General features: G+C 38.9%; 1 protein-coding gene across 2 annotated transcripts in view; it reads right to left on the bottom strand.

The window, feature by feature from the left end:
- Window positions 1-19,366, bottom strand: part of LOC145771571 (uncharacterized) — a 112,794-nt gene that overhangs the window by 83,896 nt on the left and 9,532 nt on the right. For both annotated transcript variants that reach the window (XM_082583276.1, XM_082583277.1), the window contains exons 3-4: window positions 1,990-2,024; window positions 708-810 (exon numbers count right to left, since the gene is read on the bottom strand). In XM_082583276.1, coding sequence (XP_082439402.1) covers window positions 708-810; window positions 1,990-2,024 — 138 coding nt within the window. The remainder of the gene's footprint in view (window positions 1-707; window positions 811-1,989; window positions 2,025-19,366) is intronic.

The following is a 19,366-nucleotide window of genomic DNA, read 5'->3' as shown; positions in this document are numbered from 1 at the left end:
TTTCCTCATAAATTGATCGTGCGCCTTATGGTCCGATGCGCCTTATGTATGGATCAAGTGCAATAGTGCTTTATTGCCTACACTCAAAACCAGTACCGATATACTATTATATGTGGTCCGGTGCGCCTTATGGTCCGGTGCGCCTTATAGTCCGGTGCACCTTATGGTCCGTAAAATACGGTACTTTAATAAAAAACTTTTTACTAGATACATTATATGTATCATCATCATCATTCAGTCATGCCACTGCTGGCAGATGGCCTTCACATATGTTTCTGCACCATTTTGTCTTTTGCTGTTCTCATCCAGAGATGCCAATGTTTTCTTTAATGTCATCCTTCCATCTTCTTTTCAATCTCCTTCTAGTTGCTTTTGCATATCTTGGTTCTGTGGTTATTTTGGCCCATCTGCTGTCTGTCATTCTTGATACATGTCCCGGCTGCCCGTTGCCACTTTAGATTTGTTGCCGTTTCAATGACATCTTTGATATGTGTTTTGTTTCTGATAACTTCCTTTCTAATCTTGTCTTTTCTATTTATGTTTAGTATTATTCTTTCTAATAACCCTATTCTTATTCTCTCCTATTAGTATCATAGTATTATGTTTAGTATTATTCTAGTAGTGTATTATTATGTATGAAAATGTGTAAATCAAAATCTGCATGGAACTATACAATTCACAATACAAAGACTAAAAAAATATGCAACCTTGGCCTTCTTCTCTTGTTTGGAAATCATCATTAGCAGTGTGTGGTTCATTGAATAAACCAGGACTACATGGTGGTGGCGCAGCAACAGAATTTGGCCTCTCCTGTTATGCAAAAAAAGAAATTCAGAAATGTCTTGATAACCAAGTTGGTTAAAGATCTTACTTTATATTGGCCAAAATGCCTCACTTCAGTGCGTCAGGTTTGGAGACGCTGCTTTTGCTGTAAACGTTTTCAAATATCTCGTTTGGTTGCTGTTTATGCTTATTTAGAGAGTTACTCCGTTTCTAAATCAGTGGCATCAAAATGTTTAAGAGTAAGAAGCAGATCAAAAAATGATAGTTCAACTCTAAATGATAGAGTTGTGCGCTCGAACTCGGACTGCTCTCCAATCCATGGTGCTTAGTGGATAAAATTATTTTTAACACGGTGTCAGCTTTTGTGACCCGTCTCTGTCAGTGGTTCATCGCTTTAATAGTACAGTATGCAAAACTACCACAATTAAACTACCACAAAACTTCCAAAGCAGCTTTCTAAGTTTGAGTATCAAGACTTCCCAGATGTGGGCATCGCTAATTAAAAGTAGCGCGGTATCTGCTACTGCTGCTCGAGCTAAAGTAGTGCATGCTACTACTATAAAAGTAGACCACTACTTTTGTCTTAACTTAAACAAATACAGGAAGCACTTTGTGGCAACAAATTGACCTTGAAAACGAATGATATCATTCGTTTACAATTTACACTGCTATTTCAATGTCATTATAGATAACACGGTTTAGGTGAAATTTATTGACATTACACATTTTTCAAAACATGAGCATTTCAAAATGCGAGTCGCTGAGTCCTGCACACTTTGGCTTCAGCATGTCTTTTCCAACAGAGAAAAATCTCTCCATCACAGCACTGAAAGGAATGGGAATGTTGTATTTAGCCTAATAAAAAGTCGTTATATAAATTGGTACTAGGAAAGCTCAAGGATTTCATTCTGCATGAAAAAAAGCCTCCACAATTAACTTTTCCTTCCTTACCGACGTTTCATGCAATGGCACCAGCACACTAAAAAATTCATGCTCAGAATCATGACTGGTGTTGGTGACAATCTTTTATGTTAACTTTAAATTGAAAAGTAGCAGGTAGCAGGAATGCGACTGAAAGAAATATATATAATGCCTCCCCGCTACATTGAAAAAAAAGTAGCACTGCTACTGTAGCCACTACTCCTACAATCAAGTGCAACCACAATACCGAATCTACAAAAATAAATATTTTCTGTGACAACGAACCTGAATGCCATATGCCAAAGTCTCAGGTTCAACCTCTGCAAAATAAACAAAAAGTTATGGCACTTGTTATAATTACTAGCCTATACAATTACCCATATGTTTTAACACTAAACGAGATGTTATTCATACTAAAGACATTTTTAGATCTTTAAGGCGTTTATCAGCATTGTTAATAGATGCGCATGGCGAGTTGGTGCAACCTGAAAGGAAGTAAAGCACTATTGCATTTGTTTCTTTTCTCCCAATGTGGTTACTTGAGATTAGAGCTCAACCGATATCACTTTTTCAGGCCGATGCCGATATTTATGAAATTTTTAGGCCGATACCGATATATTTCAACCGATATATATCAACCACAAAAAATTTGTTACCAACAAAGTTGTTAAGCAACAAACAAGTCCAAGAAAGTTTATGCATTGGTTGCTGTAATGGAAAAATCATTCTTAAAACTAATCACAAAGAAAAAACACCAAACAAAAAAGAAACCACCAAATGCAATACTGTTTTGTGTTCAATTCAATAATCAAAGTTCAACAGTTTCCAATTGTTGTTCAAAAACATAGTTACTCAGCATTCATGCCAAGAAGAGAACATCTTTTGTCATCGTAAATCAGTCCAACACGACAGGAGTTTCTGCTAGAATTCATACAAAGACCGGTGTCACCGCCACTAGCCTGATAAACAGAAGCACAACCAGGCAGCTAAAAGAGCGCCCTTCCACGTGCACAAAACAAGACATTCAAAAGCATACCCACGTGCTGCGTGCAAAAATGAATTGTGTGCAGCCGCTTGCACTTGCACGTAATTAAAACGAGAGAGTTTAAATGCACGTTGGAGCAACTTGTTTTTTCTTCTAAAGGCATGTATGACTGGTTTTGAGTGTGCTTTTGTTTATCGGCGAAAAATAGCCGATACAATATATCGGCTACTCCTGATATCGGCCGATAAATATCGGCTGACCGATATATCGGTCGAGCTCTACTTGAGATTCCTCACGTACAGGGCAGATTCCGCTTTCCTTGACCAGCAACAAAGGTATAGTCAAGAGGGGTAAAAAAACAGTGGGGGTATTGGGGTAAAAAAAACACTTACCATATTGCGTAGAGTAGATATTTACTCAACATTTTTAGTTACTGTTTAAGTAGTCTCTGGTGAATACTCTGACGGGTAGAGGAAACAGATTGGATTTGACAAAGAGATATGTTAAATAGAGTAAATATGGCCAGCAAAGGGTGCAAAAAAAGGTTTGGAGGAATTAGTTAAAGGTTTGTGCTCAGTTTTAGTGATTGGTAGTATGAATGTTTAAATGTAATATTGTGAGTACTATGTTGTGAGGCTACTTGATGCAACAAAGACTAGGGCCTCAAAATGTTTGTGTAGATGATTATTGACGTGTTTTTTTACCCCAATGAATTTCGTGGATTTGGGGTAAAAAAACAACAGTGCATTTATGGAATGTTTTGGATTCATATTGGTGTTACATCAACTGCCAAGCAGTATATCACCAAAAGACACAAAAACAAACTTCTGGATGCATCAGTGCCAATGTATGCATGTGTTATGGAATGTGCATGATCAATTGATGTAGTTGGAATTGGGGGTCCGAGTTTAAGATTAGTTTTGTAGGTTAGTCGATCAATAGCGCAGATTGGGAGAACAGAGTGATCCATCGATCGATAGTGCAGTGATTGTGCATAACACATACAATCATACATACACAAACTGTTGTTTGATTTCCTGTCTGTTGTTTTTTAGTTGCAGGCCTTAAAACTCGTGTTTTTTTCCGGCAGCTATCGTGGCCTACCGAGAGCTCCTTCTCGGCGGCCAAATCTGCGTGCTAGGAGGCCAAAATACAATAACGATAGCACAAGTAAATACATGTAGCATTAAACTTGCAACAATGTTAAAATGATCACTTAGCGTTGTTAAAGTCTGGGCGACGTCCTGCAATAGAATCGTTGTACCACGCATTAAATGCTTTATCGGGATTGTAATCCGGTATTGCGGGACCATCTAACGACCCTAAATTGTTTTAACTGCTCACAGCTCAGTAAATTGTTTCAACTGCAGTGCATACCGCCCAAGGCGATATAGAGATCGTCTTGATACCGCTTTTCATAAAACCTGACCATTTATTCCGTTATGATGTCACCATTGAGGGTGTGAAGTCACTAACCCACAGCGTTTTCAACTATGAAGACACGTGTTTTACCCACGGATGTCAACTAACCTAGTTCTCCTTTTTAACAACGATTCAATGTCCGACAACATTGAATCGATATAAAAACGACAATATTGCCAGCCGATGTAAATTAGCACTTCGGATTAACACTTCGTTAAAATCAACATCGGGAATTGCAAACAAGACTTACAGCGCTGGTGATCGCAGCTGGATATATTCAATACAACAGTATGATGATGATGCGCTGGTCTAATTCTACGTCACTCTTTGATACTACATATTTTCGACGTTTAATCCACGATCATTCTATTGCGAAATTAAATAATTGGCTAGAAGAAACCGGCGGCCAAACTTGGCCGACGGAGAAGGTAGCACCGGCGGTCATTCAAGCACTACTTAGCGGCCATGGCCGCGATGGCCGCCGGCTGCTTTAAGGCTTGAGTTGTATGTTTATTCACAAACTAAAAGGAATAGCACCTAAATGAACGGGCGCCACAGTACTCCGCACCTAAATATCTTGACGCCACAGTGTGCGAGCCTATTTGACCGGCGCCTAACTGTCTGCGCCTAAAAGACTTGCTCCCCTTAAGAGAAACCTCTCAGAAATGAGACAACGAATGGCCAAAAAGTGATTGACGTCAGTTACGAATGCTCCCTAACCGTTTTTGAAACTTGTCAGTCATAATACCGAATACCGATGCTGATGGTGCATTCTGTTGAAACATTTTTCGGTATAAGCAACGGGTCTGTTTACTTTTGAGTGCCTTCTAGGGTTGAACAGATAGTTGTAAAAGCTTGATATCTGGATAACGGATATAAACGGATATTTGGCGATTTTATTATCCGGTTAACCGGATATTGGAAAGAACACTGAAAGCTACCCTGTCGCAGCATATCTAGTCTTTTAACCACTAAAATACACATGTAATCTTACAAGCAACTCAGTTACAAGTTAATGGTTCAACTCTGTTTCATTTTTACACAATAAAACGAAAACTATCGAATGCTTATTTTTTCTGTAGCCAAATGCATTTTGAACAAAGCACAACGCATCAATAGTTGAATCGTTTAGACGAGACTGGAGTTTTGCAGCAAAAAGCCTGCATGCACTGAATGCTCTTTCTGCTTCTACAGAAGTGGGCTGAATGGTAACCAGCACTTCATAAAGAATTTGAAGATTGGCCGGCCGTTTCGCTGTTGCTTCGTAGACTTCACATTCTTTTCGGATTGTCCTTCTGCTAAGTTCTATGGTATTGGATTTGGAAGGTGAGTTGCAGTAGCAGCAACAGATGCTGACATGATGGCTTGCTCTAGTTGTTCCTTCAAAGATGTAGGCCCTCTTTCTACCCTTGCAGAAGTAGTTGATACCAAGTTGCTTTCATCTTCTACTCTAGGTTCAGGATGTTTTGCAACCTCTCCAAGTAACCTTTGCAATAGGGTTGCTGCGAGAGCGTATACCTTGCTTCTTTTTCCGAATTCACCAAACGTGTCAAGTTTATCATCCGTCAGAAATCTGGGATCATGCAGGTATTCAAGTAGGTGAGTGAGACATGTGTCTCGCCTTTCTTTGATTCTGGTCTGAAGGCAAGATCTGAGACATTCTGAAAACGCAGAATCAGTATCAGAAAGAGTTTTAAGTACAAAATCGTGAATTCGTTCAGCTGTCAGCAGCGTGGAATCTCTTCTGCAAAGTTAATCTACTGCGTGTTTGACAGGTTCAAGGACATTAACCACATCTTTGAGGATCTTTGTTTCCCTCTCAGTGATTGTAATGGAGAATTAACTTCAACAAGAGCCAATCTGATGCATTTCTCCACTTTTACAAACCGTACTATCATTTGTACAAGGCTGTTCCATCTGGTTTTAGAATCTAGAATTAACTTCAGCTCGGTATTGAACTGTCTTTGAACGTGCTTTTGCAAAATTTCATTCTTAAGAGGACTTCTGCGAAACAGAATTACCACCTTTCTAACCTTCTTTATCACGTCAGAAACATATTCTTGAAGATTTAAGCCATTACTTTCACCCTCTACAAAATCTAGACCATCTTCTTCTACTTCTTCCATCTCCTCTTCTAAATGTTCCGATCCTTCATCATTTTCGCTTTCTTCTTCCAGTTCATCAACGTTTTCTTGCCAAGCATACAAGAAATCTATGACAGCTAAATGATAACCATGTGCAAAGCAAAGCTGGTGGATGCAACAAACCAGCCTTCCAAAACTTTTCATCACACTAGCTCCATCTGTGGTGGCTGCAACAATATAATATACTTTAGGCCAAATTCGTGCAATCTTTCACCAAATCCTCTACTATGTTGAAAATATGATTTTCTGACCGGAAATGGCGTGAAACGACATTAAAAAAATTCTTTTTGAAAAATTTTAAGGTTTAGGTGTCCCACACTCACCCCGAAAATTTAGCGTTTTGGTAATTTAGCAAAAGGTAATTCTCTGCAAGAATGTAAAAATTGAAAATTTGGCCTGGCGTAATATTTTGACAAAAATCCATTCGAAAAAGATGGAAAAATTGGAAAATTACACACAAAATGTTTTGAAACATAGGGTATACACAATACTACAATAGTCTTATCAGTTAAATGCCAAACAGTGTCAAAACTAAGTGTCAAAGATCATTGGGGTTGTCAATCATCCTTAAAAATCACCATCTCATCCAAAACTTTGAAGCTATCCAACTCTTGTATCATGGGCCAATCTAATTGATGTTTGCTGGTACACCTTCTCTTTTTCTTTGAAGTGTCAAAACTGTGTCGTCGTCATTGTGTGAGCGTCTGGGGCCGAGGGTCTATCCTTTTACCACCCCAGATTCACGATGTTCCCAGACTACACTGGAAGGCTGCTAGAGAGCAGCCAGTCTTTGGTTTCATCATCCATGACACGCAGACCTTCCACTTCGTTAGGTGGCTTGAAGATGGAGCAGTCATTGATGATGTGGTCTGCGGTCTGTTCCTCGGCACCACGTTCACAGGAGGAGGAAGAGGCCATTCCCCATTGATGCATGGTTGAGTGGAAAAGCCTGACGCCCGTACGGAGACGGTTGAGGCGCACCCATGCCTGTCTTGATAGTGTTAGACCGATGGGGCGTGTGTCAGCGTCGGGGATGAACGAATAGAGTCTGGTGGCGGTTGACTTCCATTCAGAACTCCATTTATGGTCCGCCCAAGCAGCCGCAGAGATGTCTTGTACATCAGCTTTGTTGATAAGAAGTTGAGTGGCTGGCACGAATGGGTGTCTTGATTTCAGTCGACGGGGGTGCTCATTTGGGAGAGCAGAGATCTTGTAGTGGAGAAGGTGGTTAGGCTCCAGTGCCCGTCGACCGAGGGACAGAGTGGCTTCTTCGCGACGAAGCTCAGTGGGTTGGATGCCAGCGAGAATGGGGAGATTGTCCAATGGTGTGGGACGCAGGCATCCGGTCACTGTGCGCAGGGCGCTGTTTATGGCAGTGAGCACTGCAGCACCAAACAGGTGCACAGTACTCTGCTGAAGAGTAGACAAGGGCTAGGACTTATATACGCAAAGTGTCAGCCCTCGCCCCCCAGCTAGAGCCTGCCAGGCGCTTGAGTAGCGCAGCGCGGGATGTGAGTTTCTTGCACAGTGACACCAAATGGCGGCGGTATGTGAGCGATCTGTCCAGTGTCACCCCAAGATACCTTGGTTTGGGGCAGAAAGACAGAGATTTTCCGTTGTTCTGGACGTGTAGCTCACGATCAGCTTCCCGATTATGGAGGTGGAAAGCTGCTGCCACAGTTTTGGTTTTGCTGAATTTCAGTCGCCAGTTCTGGAGATAGGCTGAGAGAGTTTTCATGTCCTGGCTTAAGGTGTCTTCTAAATTTTCCCACGACTTTGTGGAGTGGAGAATTGCCAGGTCGTCCGCATAAGCATATTTTGCGGAGACCGTAGTTGGCAGGTCGTGGGTGTAGATGTTGAAAAGAAGTGGAGCCAGGACCGATCCCTGCTGGGACGCCGTGGGACGCCGTTTTTCAGGCAAGGTTTGTTTGCTCTCCTTGTTTGTCACTAGGCCAGCCTAATGATTGGGTGAATGGGTGTCCTTCAAAAACAACCAGGTGGCCAATGAGAGGCTGATTGGCAACATCACCAGATGTTTGAATAACCGAAAGGTTGAAGACAGAAACGATGCAATGTCAGACAACAAAATAAAAGAAACTGATGACAAAATACGAGCTTATGTCACATCAATATGTTCGGATATCACACAGTTTTGACACTTCAAAGAAAAAGAGAAGGTGTACGTAGCAAATATCAATTAGATTGGCCCATGATACAAGAGTTGGATAGCTTCAAAGTTTTGGATGAGATGGTGATTTTCAAGGATGATTGACAACCCCAATGAGCTTTGACACTTAGTTTTGACACTGTTTGGCATTTAACTGATAAGACTATTGTAGTATTGTGTATACCCTATGTTTCAAAACATTTTGTGTGTAATTTTCCAATTTTTCCATCTTTTTCGAATGGATTTTTGTCAAAATATTACGCCAGGCCAAATTTTCAATTTTTACATTCTTGCAGAGAATTACCTTTTGATAGTTTAGTGATGTTCTCCATAAAATTCTGATCAAAATGATACCCAACATAGTGCCGTTATGATGTAAAATGTAGAATTTGCTTGCGTTTGAAAATATGTTCATTTGCGGCAAAACGCAAAATTTTTGGGGTGAGCGTGGGACACCTAAAACATAAAAATTTTCAAAAATTTTTTCTTCTGGTGTCGTTTCACGCCATTTCCGGTCAGAAAATCATATTTCCAAAAAGAGATTCAATCAAGCGTAATAAAGCAGAAGTTTGTACTCATTTTTTCCATTTCGATTTTATCTTTTGTATTGCTTTTCAGTTGGTGGTAGAATGTCATGACAAGATTTCTGACAGTTACCACGCTTTGTGGTAACTTATATCCTCTGGATAAAAATGCTTGTCTCATTCGATTGCTGGTAGCAATTGTCTTGAAAGAAATTCTGTCAACAGCTGCTAGCTCTGCAACAATTCTCTCTAACGAATCTTTGGCTGGTTTAAAAAAATTGTCAATCCTGCTTGTACCAGTGGAACTGCTGTCTGTCATTGCCAAAGAAGAACTTTGCATTTTTGTTTTTTTAGCCTCAACCTGAATCTTGTGTTTCAAATGCAAGTGGTTTCTCATAGCCCCTGTAGATCATCCTTTGCAGGAAATAGTAGTTTTGCACGTTTCACACTTTGCCTTCTCGCCATTTCTTGAACGTAGGAAGTAGGTCCACACAGGATTTTCACTTTTAAAACGTTTGAACTCCAATTCAGTCTTTTTTACACACTCAAAGTAAGATATAAGCCTACTGTCTCACGCTTCTTTCACTGCGTTTTGCGTCTATCTAACTTTTGGACTGTGAGGTGAGAACGTGTGGTAATAGAAAGACTTGCAGACTGCAGTGACGTCATAACAACGCTAAAAGCCGCCGTCTAGATCAATCAAAACTTCCAAGAAATATTTCTTCTAATGTTGCCGACTTTGCAGTTTTCACCTCTTGTGGGAACTCACCACACTACGTTTATCGCAGTGTAGATAACTGCGGGATGCTATTGGCCACCCATAGCTAAAATATCGGATTTCAAAATTGCAAAAGAGGCGTAAAACACTCAACACACAGTAACACTTTTACTTTTTTATTACACGGTTAACCGACAAAAAACTATCCGGATATCAGATAGGTGAAAATGCCTTGATTAACCGGTTAATTAGTTAACCGATATCCAGATATTTCAACCCTAGTGCCTTCAGCCTGAGCGTTAGTATTTTGAACAGACTGTTCAAAATATTTGTTTCACATCAAAACAACCTTTTTCACAAAAAGATGCTGCAACTCAAAACAGTCAAAGAATTTTTGATGTCAACAAAACTTTTGAATGTAATGTAAAGGCAAACCAAATGTGGTAGCCTATACGTTTCATCAAAAGGAAATATGTTTGCAACTGCCTAATTGGTCAAGTTCAACTTTGGTATGGTAGCCTATCTCCGGCCAGCAAAAATTGTCATTTTTACATCGTTTCAACGTTGCTAGACGCTGAAATCATGTACAAAAAGGGAACTTTTGCTGACTAGGATAGGTTGTAACTGAGAAAAACATTTACAAAAGCCCTTCGATTTGTTCAAAGAACCCAATTAGCCTAACACTCATTGATTCAATGTCTGAATACGTTGAATCACTCAGTTGGCCTATCATTTTTCTTTACATTGATTTCACGTCTGAACAGGTTCAGTAGCAGAGGACACAGCTTGTTGTACTAACCACACACAAATCAGTACCGGTAGCTATTACTGCAATAAATGATTTTATTTTAGGATTTTAATTGATTTTATGATTCAGTCTTCGAAATTAGCGTCGACAATAAAAATGCCGAAGCCACACGAGTGCTTGTAAGGATAACAAGATTACAAAAAAACTAATTTTCTTAGACTACACCAGACTAGGATGTTGATTCAATCTTACTATTGCTGGATGTTTTATTTGGGTTACTTCCTACTTCGCCGGCCCAGCTGGGAGAATTGAATCTTTTATAGAAATATCACCCTATTTGCGTCGGCTGCATAGCCGAGTGGTGAGAACACTGGAACGGCAATCGAAAGGGCGCCGGTTTGACACCGCTCAAGAGCATGCGGCTGTGTCTGTGGCAGGACACTTAAAGGCATGCCTGAAGGTGGACACGAAGATTGGCTTCCTTGCCTTCCCGTCCACTTAATCTTCAACCATCGGGTGAAAGCCTGGATACGACAAACAAACAAAACCCTATTGGCATTTATTTAACGCCAGTAGACGTCAAATTTGTAAGCATCTACTCGTTATTGCGCCTCGCTTTCCGTTATCTCGTCCAGCTGATACAGCATCTGATGACATAGAAATAGATTCTGACTACTTCTTTATCAAACAGACTTTGTATTGCTCCCAGTGACCATTATTATGTTAGCTTATACATACGTAAATTGAGGCAATCTTCTCGCAAGGAGCTATTAATTTGTTACCAGTATCTGGTTGAGCAATAAACGTTATTTTATGATAATTTAACGTCGCTAGATGTCGAATTAATATAAAACCAGGGTTCGACCTTAACTTTTTTTCGCACTGGCCAACCGGACCAGTGACTCACCATTTGAACTGGTCCGCACGAGATCGCACTGGTCCGTCCCGATTACTGATAAAAACAAGATTGTCTGGGAAGCACGAGGCCAACCCAGGGAAAACCACCTTAAAACGACAATAATGAATGGTGGCAATAACATGGAAATATACAATGGCAATAACAGTAACAACAGTTTATCTAGGCAAGACATTCAATCTACGTTGAGTCTTCAATCTACTTGGGGTTCTTCTTCAATTTCTGAATCCGATGATGGGTCATAATCGGAATCTGATGACGTAACGATCATGGGGTCATAATTGGAATCCGATGTGTGTTTGTCTGGCCTTGAAAACGCATAGCCAGTGTTGGGCCTTCTTGACCTCACAGATGAATCGTTTGCAAGCCATAGATGTATGGCAGGTTTGGGGTCGAAATCTTTTATTTCTGCTGACATCAAATCTCTTGAGAGTTCTGTAGTACTAGGCTACCAGAGCTCACGTGTTGTTGTGATTACCCTTTTTCTTACGATTTAACACCGTCACGTGATGTTGCGATTGCTTTTTTCTTACGATTTAACATACACGGATCACGTGTTTTGTTGTTTGAAGAGAAGCGCAAACGAGAACCACGCACTCTAAACGATCAAACGACATAATACGAGGATATTTTCGCACTGGACAGTCGGACCAGTGCGAAACGATTCGTACTGGTCCGCGGGGAACTCGCACTACACATTGGCCAGAGGACCAGTGCTAAAATCGAACTCTGAAAACAAACGTAAAATTCTTATTGGGCATTGTTGTTATGCAATTCCCACCGGGGAAAATTAAATCGATTTGTGCTGACTCAAATATTGAATCAACCCAAAATTAACTTACTTCCCCTCGTGAGTTATTTAACGCGAATTATCGTAACAGCGTGCGTATTACGTTGCTCGCTTTATCGCTACTTTTGGTATTATTACATCACAACAAATCAAACAATGCGGTTGTGATAGACTACTCAAGTATATTTTTCGCTTCTCGTTTTACATGTTTTGGTACAATTGTTTCGTAATAAATGTTCACAGCAATTGCCGAGGTAATTCCAACTTTTGCCGTTGAGTCATTCCATTATAATTCAACAAATTTTGAAGAAATTTTACACCACCATCTCTTAGATTTTCTTTATTTTTACATATTTGGTGCATATTTTAGAACAATATTCATAACTGTTGGAATTTTTTTGATACCTTGTGTCGTTTTTAAGTTATCGCAATTTAAAATTTGACATTTTTGCCACTAGTGGCGCTATTGTGCGTGGGAATATTTTGGGAAAATGCTCTAAAGTCACCATTTCTTGTCCAATTATGATGAACGAAGTGTCTATTCCCATGTTCTCATGGGTGAGGAATTCAATTATGCTATTAAAATATCAAAAAAAAAATTGCTTGATATGAAAATCCTTATGTTATTTTTTAAAAGTTCCTCAAACTTTAAGGCCCTCCCACTCCCCCATGATTGCATAAATTTTTTTCTGATTGGCTCCATTTTGTAAAGTGATTGTTTATTTACCAAGAAATGAAAAATCTTTCACTGAACTTTTCTCTTAAGTGCTTTTATCACATTAACTGTTAGCATACCCATTGCAAGCTAATAACTATATTTAAGCTATTGTGAAGTTAGGAATAACAATTATGACTTCAGAGCCATTATGACTTCACAAAGACATAAAAATGATATGGTTAACCTCAATTTAAAATAAACAATATCACACCAAATCAGAAAAATCAATTTATTAAAATATAGAGCTTTTGCCACACAAGTGTGGCTTCTTCAGTATAATCTTATTCGAATAGAAACTATTGAAAATATTTAAATATAATTCTATTTGAATAAGATTGAAAATATTCAAATGTATAGTGGGGAACAAACCGACGATGGATTATGATGATGATGATAAGGATTTTCATATCAAGCAATTATTTTTTTGATATTTTAATAGCATAATTGAATTTCTCACCCATGAGAACATGGGAATAGACACTTTGTTCATCATAATTGGACAAGAAATGGTGACTTTAGAGCATTTTCCCAAAATATTCCCATGCACAATGGCGCCACTAGTGGCGAAAATGTCATATATTTTAAATTGCGATAACTTGAAAACGACACAAGGTATCAAAAAAATTCCAACAGATATGAATATCATTCTAAAATATGTACCAAATATGTAAAAATGAAGAAAATCTAAGAGATGGTGGTGTTCACCATTTGTTGAATTATAATGGAATGACTCCGTTTGGCATCGTCAACGTTTTTGCCAAAGTAAAAATATGCTAATTTCGAAGACTGTGATTAGGACAGAACGACCATGCTGAAGCCGCTCATCGGAGACTACAACAAAACTGGAGATGGATCATCCATCCCTGTGGAAGTTCATCGACACTCTTCGTAAAATCCAAAAGTTACGTGATGCGGAATACGAACAAATGATCGCTGGATACAAACTGGCAGTGAAACGAAGAAAATACAAAGAAGTCGATAACCGCATTATGCGCTTCATTGACCGGTTTATTGGCAATGGACAGGATCCACCACAGACTATGTGGGACTTCTTAAGAAGTATAAGTCATAATTTTAACTTGGGCACTTAAAATAAAATCGTTTACTGCAGTAATAGCTACTGATTTGCGTGTGGTTAGTACAACAAGCTGTGTCCTCTGCTACTGAACGTCAGCTGATATTTTTTAAGCCGAATGCTCTAGACCAGAGGTGACGAACCTGCGGCCCATCGAAGAATTTTGTGCGGCCCGCAAAACAATGTGATAATTGCTCATGCATTAAAGACAAAAGACATCTCAAAGCTGTTTTATGCCTTCACTGGTACACCTTTCCTTTGCTATTTTCTTGCCCTAAACACTAACTTTCAGGGTTTAAAGTTAGAAAATAGGAATGATTTGATTTGTTTTGATTTTTTGCTGTTGTACGTTTCGATTCTGCGTAAGATAATTTCAACTGTGTGGGTTTTATTACTTTCATCTGCCGTTTGTTACTTTTCTTGAATAATATCTTGAGTCGCTTCTAAAAGATTTTATAGTACAGACGAAATCGGTTAATAGTATACTGCTTAAACGTATCAATCGTTTATTTGAATCAAAACCTGAAATCCCAAACCAATCCAATCTAATGTTAAGTAAAAACATCGGTTAAGCGTATACCGCTTAAAAGAATAAGTCGGATAAAAGCATCAGGATTTGCTTCTAGTTTGCCTACTTCATTCATTTAATCGTATAATTGTACCCGTTAGCGAAAAGAGAATGTCACTTTTTTGCTTCGCATAATTGTCTGCAATGTTCAAAGGCAAAATGAAGCAAAGGCGAGACAGACGCATGCGCTCAAAACAAAGACAAGTGTCTGTAATCCCAGGCCATAATCTTATGTGCTAGATATCGCACTACAAAGAACCAATTTTCGCACAGCTGGGCTTCATTAAAACAGAACAGCACACAAAAGGAATAATCACACTTCCCAATAAAGAAGTTTAAATGCTTTTGATGTCATCTGTCGGCGACTGGTCTTCCAAGGAAAGGACATGGACAAATTATTTCGGGTTAAGAGAGAAGTGTTGGAAAGCATGTCTAAAAGTTTAAACCAGAAAACTTTGGAGAATTTTTTTTAAATTGCTGAAACAAAGTAGCCTACTGTTGTGAAATGCAGTACGTAATTTCATTTGTGCCGTTTCGTTCAGTTGAAGAACATTGCAAATTAATTATTTTACCAGACAGCGCAAAAGGTTTGAAAAAAAACCTTTGCGATTCCAAAACAAACAATGAGTGTGAGCCGTGTTTTTCTACCATACCACAATTTTCGTAGGCCACGTTCTATACTCAAAACTACACAGCTGGTACGGAGCTAAAAATAGCCCGCTTGAATCAAAAACTTCAACGTCGAAGTTCGCGTTGTGACGTCACAGAGATCGGTGATATGAAAGATTGCCGATTTGCAGTCCGATTGCTGTAGTTTGCAGAAAAATGCTTTGATTGTACTGCTCTCCCAGTCAGCAAAGCTGATCCTTTTTACATTGTTTCAACGTCTGCAGACGATAAATCAATGTAAAAACAACCAGTTTTGCTGGCTGGGACTTACAGCATAGTGGTATGTAACACAGAACTAGGAAACTCTTTAAAGTTTAACCAGAATTGTAAACAGTTGTAGGAAGTATCAGTTGTAATGTGCGTTGCAGCCTAGTCAGCGCAGACATCTTCTCAACAATTACGCCCATTCGCAATAAACCTTTTTTTAGTAAATTGGTTAAACGAATCAATCGTATAATCGTATCAAAACGTCTGGCAAATAGGTGATTCGATTAACCGATTTCGTCTGTAGGTTACGATTAAAAAGTTATGTGGCCCGCTAACTCATGTGTAATTGGCAAAGTGGCCCGCGACTGCAAAAAGGTTCATCACCCCTGCTCTAGACGCTGCGTAGGCGCATCAGCAGTTTACAGAACATATTGTGACTGACAGTTAGTTACATTTTAAGACTTGAAGTCGCACGGAATCAGAACTTCGCAATAGTTGCTGGATGATTCTGCTGCATGTCACTTATACCGAAAAATGTTTCAACAGAATGCACCATTGCACCATCAGTATCGCAGGGGTCCCACTTGAGACTTTCCTATTTTTTTATGATTTTATGCCAAAAGAGTAAAATATTTTATGATTTTTTATGAATTTTTTGGTTATTTTATGATTTTTCAACAAAATTTTATGCTTTTTTTATGATTTTACATCAGAGCTCGATGTTTTGTTATATTTAATTTCTTAAAGTATTTCTTTTTACACTTTAAGGATAAGAAGAGATTACGGAAAATCAATCAATGCAAGTCATCACGTAAAAGCAAATATAGGCTACAGCTTTTGAGTGGAAGTAGAAAACATATATAATATATTATATTATACTGTAAGCTTGTTATACTTTACATTATTTCAATATGGTTAAATTGTTTAGCTCAATTCAGAGCAAGCTGCACTTTAACAATTAAATCAACGCAACAACAGACTTGCGAAGACATTGGGAATAACCAATACTTCTAGGTCATGCGAAAATCCAATTTATTATAATTCCTTTGGAACAGACCTATTAATCAGTATTTTCTGTGGCTTGATCTTTCTTGCATGGCTCATGTAAACCAACTTTCTAGTAACATTACTCAAACAGCCAAACTGAATGTCTAGATCACCCTGCTTTGCTGAATGCTGTAAATCAGTTATCATATTATTATATAGTGATTCCCCTAAACACCAATTTTTGGTAAAATAACCCGAAACACAGGCTAATGTTTGTTTAAACTCATTATTAGACTACAGTAGGCCTACATATTGCCAAAAGTCGTAACAGACTTTCCACACAAGCTTGTTACTAACGTTAAATAGATGAACGGAACTAAAATTACCACAGCAGATCAGACTCGCAGCCTTTGTTACAAGACATTTGGCAAAGTTGGCTTTTGGAATTTGAACAAAGGCAGCTTGTGCATTCGCATAAGCAGTGCAAAACCGGCAGTTTTCTTAGAAAGTTGTTAATATAATACTAACAAAAAATTGAGGGGCCAGACATTTCTCACCCCACTATGTCTCAGACCCGAAGAGCACCTCCCTGGCCGAGTAATTGATGCCTATGGCCTCTTTTTGGTATAACTTTTATATTTTTGCATTATTGTATTATTATTTATTATTATATTTTAAACATTGATATAATCCAGTGAAAGTTGAAAATACTTAGTAACATGAATATAAGCTTGCCGTATGAAGCAGACAAAATTTTGGTGAAAAATAATGCAGTTCAAACTTCAAAGCCTTTTTTTTAATAAAAAACATAAAACTATTTTTACAAAATTTGTGATTTTTTCAGTACCATCACTGTAATTACCCTCAGCCTTGGATGTGACTTTGCGATTTTATGCAAACTAAGACAACGACTGCATAGCAAGAGTCACTAACTTATTACAATCCTTAAGCCAGCGATTGAGTAGTTAAAAACAATAGTTAGCAATACCAATTACCTTTAACCAGGTTGCTTATAAATAGTAAATTTTGTTTTGTTGCAAAATCATAAATCAAAAAACTCCATTTTTCAATGACGGTACACTAAAAGTGATCTTGATTTTCAAGATGACAATCTTGATCTTCAAGCATAGGCGCCGGGTTTTGAAAATTGCTGAGGGGGCAAACTTTCTAGCCGACTGATTGCTTACATTCAAAATGCTGATGTTTGTTCGTCAGCATTGATGTTTGCTTGCGTCTATCTACCATTGTATATCGCCAAGCTTTATAATGTAGGCTCAGGCCTCGAAATTCATGGTGGACATCGGACATGTCCGCCGTCACAGCATGTGATGTCCGCGGGAAGTACCATCTAGATCTGTCATATTAGTCCGCCGAGAAATAACACAGGAACTAGCGATACAAATCGTCATTGCATAGCACGAACAATTGTTTTGCGATAATATAATTTCCAGCGCATTCTTGCGTGCATCTAGAAAAGATGAATACTGTATCCCTTAGCTTCCATTCAAGGTGGAAAACTTTCGATTTTTACATTGCTTCAACGATTGATGACATTGAATCAGCATATCAAAGGTGAATTCTTCGCTAAGAATTGATAGGAGTACAGGTACTTCTACACTAATCACGCGCAATTTAGTTCAAGTTTTACGTCACAATGTCTGGCTTTGATCTCCGAGTAATAATGATACGGCAAGGTTGGTTACCAAATTAGATTATACGAGTAGGCTATTACAACAAGATGCAACAAAATTTGTTTAGTTTTGGTATTACAGTAAGAAAGAAAAAACCCAAGGAAAATTCACTTTCGCTCACATGACACGCAAAAATAAACTTAAAAAAGCCTGTGACACTTTGAACAGCAGAAAATTGTAGCGTAAGTGTAGAAATTTTCCGACTCCTGCCCAGAGCATTGTGACGCAATAAGCCAAACGACCTCGTTCGGTGGAAGTTAATCAGTTATGTGACGTATTGACCAGCTACACGGCGCTTTGACTCTTCAAGCGCAAGTCGTTGGTCTGATGAAAGCCTTTCAGAGTGACTTTACTGAATTTTTAAAAAGCCTTCTAAAACTGTAGTTATAGTTCTGAAATGGCAAAGAATTATTATCAAGATAAAGTGATTAAGCATGACGATCGACGGCTAAAACTGGTGTGTCCGCCGACATAGCTGTTCAGACCGGACACGTTTGTCCACCGTCAACAAAAACGAATTTCGAGGCCTGTAGGCTACTTCGAATTATATGCTGGTCACTTTAAACTTTATCTCTTACAGGCCTTTAAAACTCTTTTTTACGGCAGCTATCGTGGCCTACCAAGAGCTCCTTTTCGGCGTCCAAATCTGCGTGCTTGGAGGCCAAAATACAACTAACGATAGCACAAGTAAATACAATTAAACTTGCAACAACGCCAAAATGATCACTTAGTATTGTTGAGGTCTGGACGACGTCCTGCTGTAGAATCGTTGTACCACGCAGTAACTGCTTAATCGGGATTGTAATCTGGTATTGCGGGACCATCGAACGACACTAAATTGTTTCAACTGCTCGTTGCTCAGTAAATTGTTTCAACTGCATACCGCCTTTCATAAAACCTGACCATTTATACCGTTATGATGTCACCATTGAGGGTGTGAAGTCACTAACCAACAGCGGAAACATTTCTCAACTTTGAGGACACTTGTTTTCCCCTCGGATGTCAACTAACCTACCCAGACAACAAAATTCGTCATTTTTACATTGATTCTAGGTTTGCAGTCGTTAAATCTGAAAAAAAATGACGAATTTTGTTGTCTGGGTAGTTCTTGTTTTTAACAACGATTCAATGTCACCGTACTTTTGTTTCTTTTGTTATCTTAGGAGCAGCGCTCTTGTTGCAACAAGTAGATCTTTTAATTGAGATCGATCCGCAATGAAGGTCAAACTAACGCAAATCTGAACTTAGAAACATTTGACTTAGGATTTTTTTTTTAAATAATTTGCGGGGGGGCAGCCACCCCGAGCTAAATTCACGGGGGGCGGCGCCCCCC

Source organism: Aplidium turbinatum, chromosome 6, assembly GCF_918807975.1.
Source record: "Aplidium turbinatum chromosome 6, kaAplTurb1.1, whole genome shotgun sequence".
Lineage (NCBI taxonomy): Eukaryota > Metazoa > Chordata > Ascidiacea > Aplousobranchia > Polyclinidae > Aplidium > Aplidium turbinatum.
Note: the sequence above shows the minus strand (reverse complement) of the source record. Positions and strands in the feature narration are given on the sequence as shown.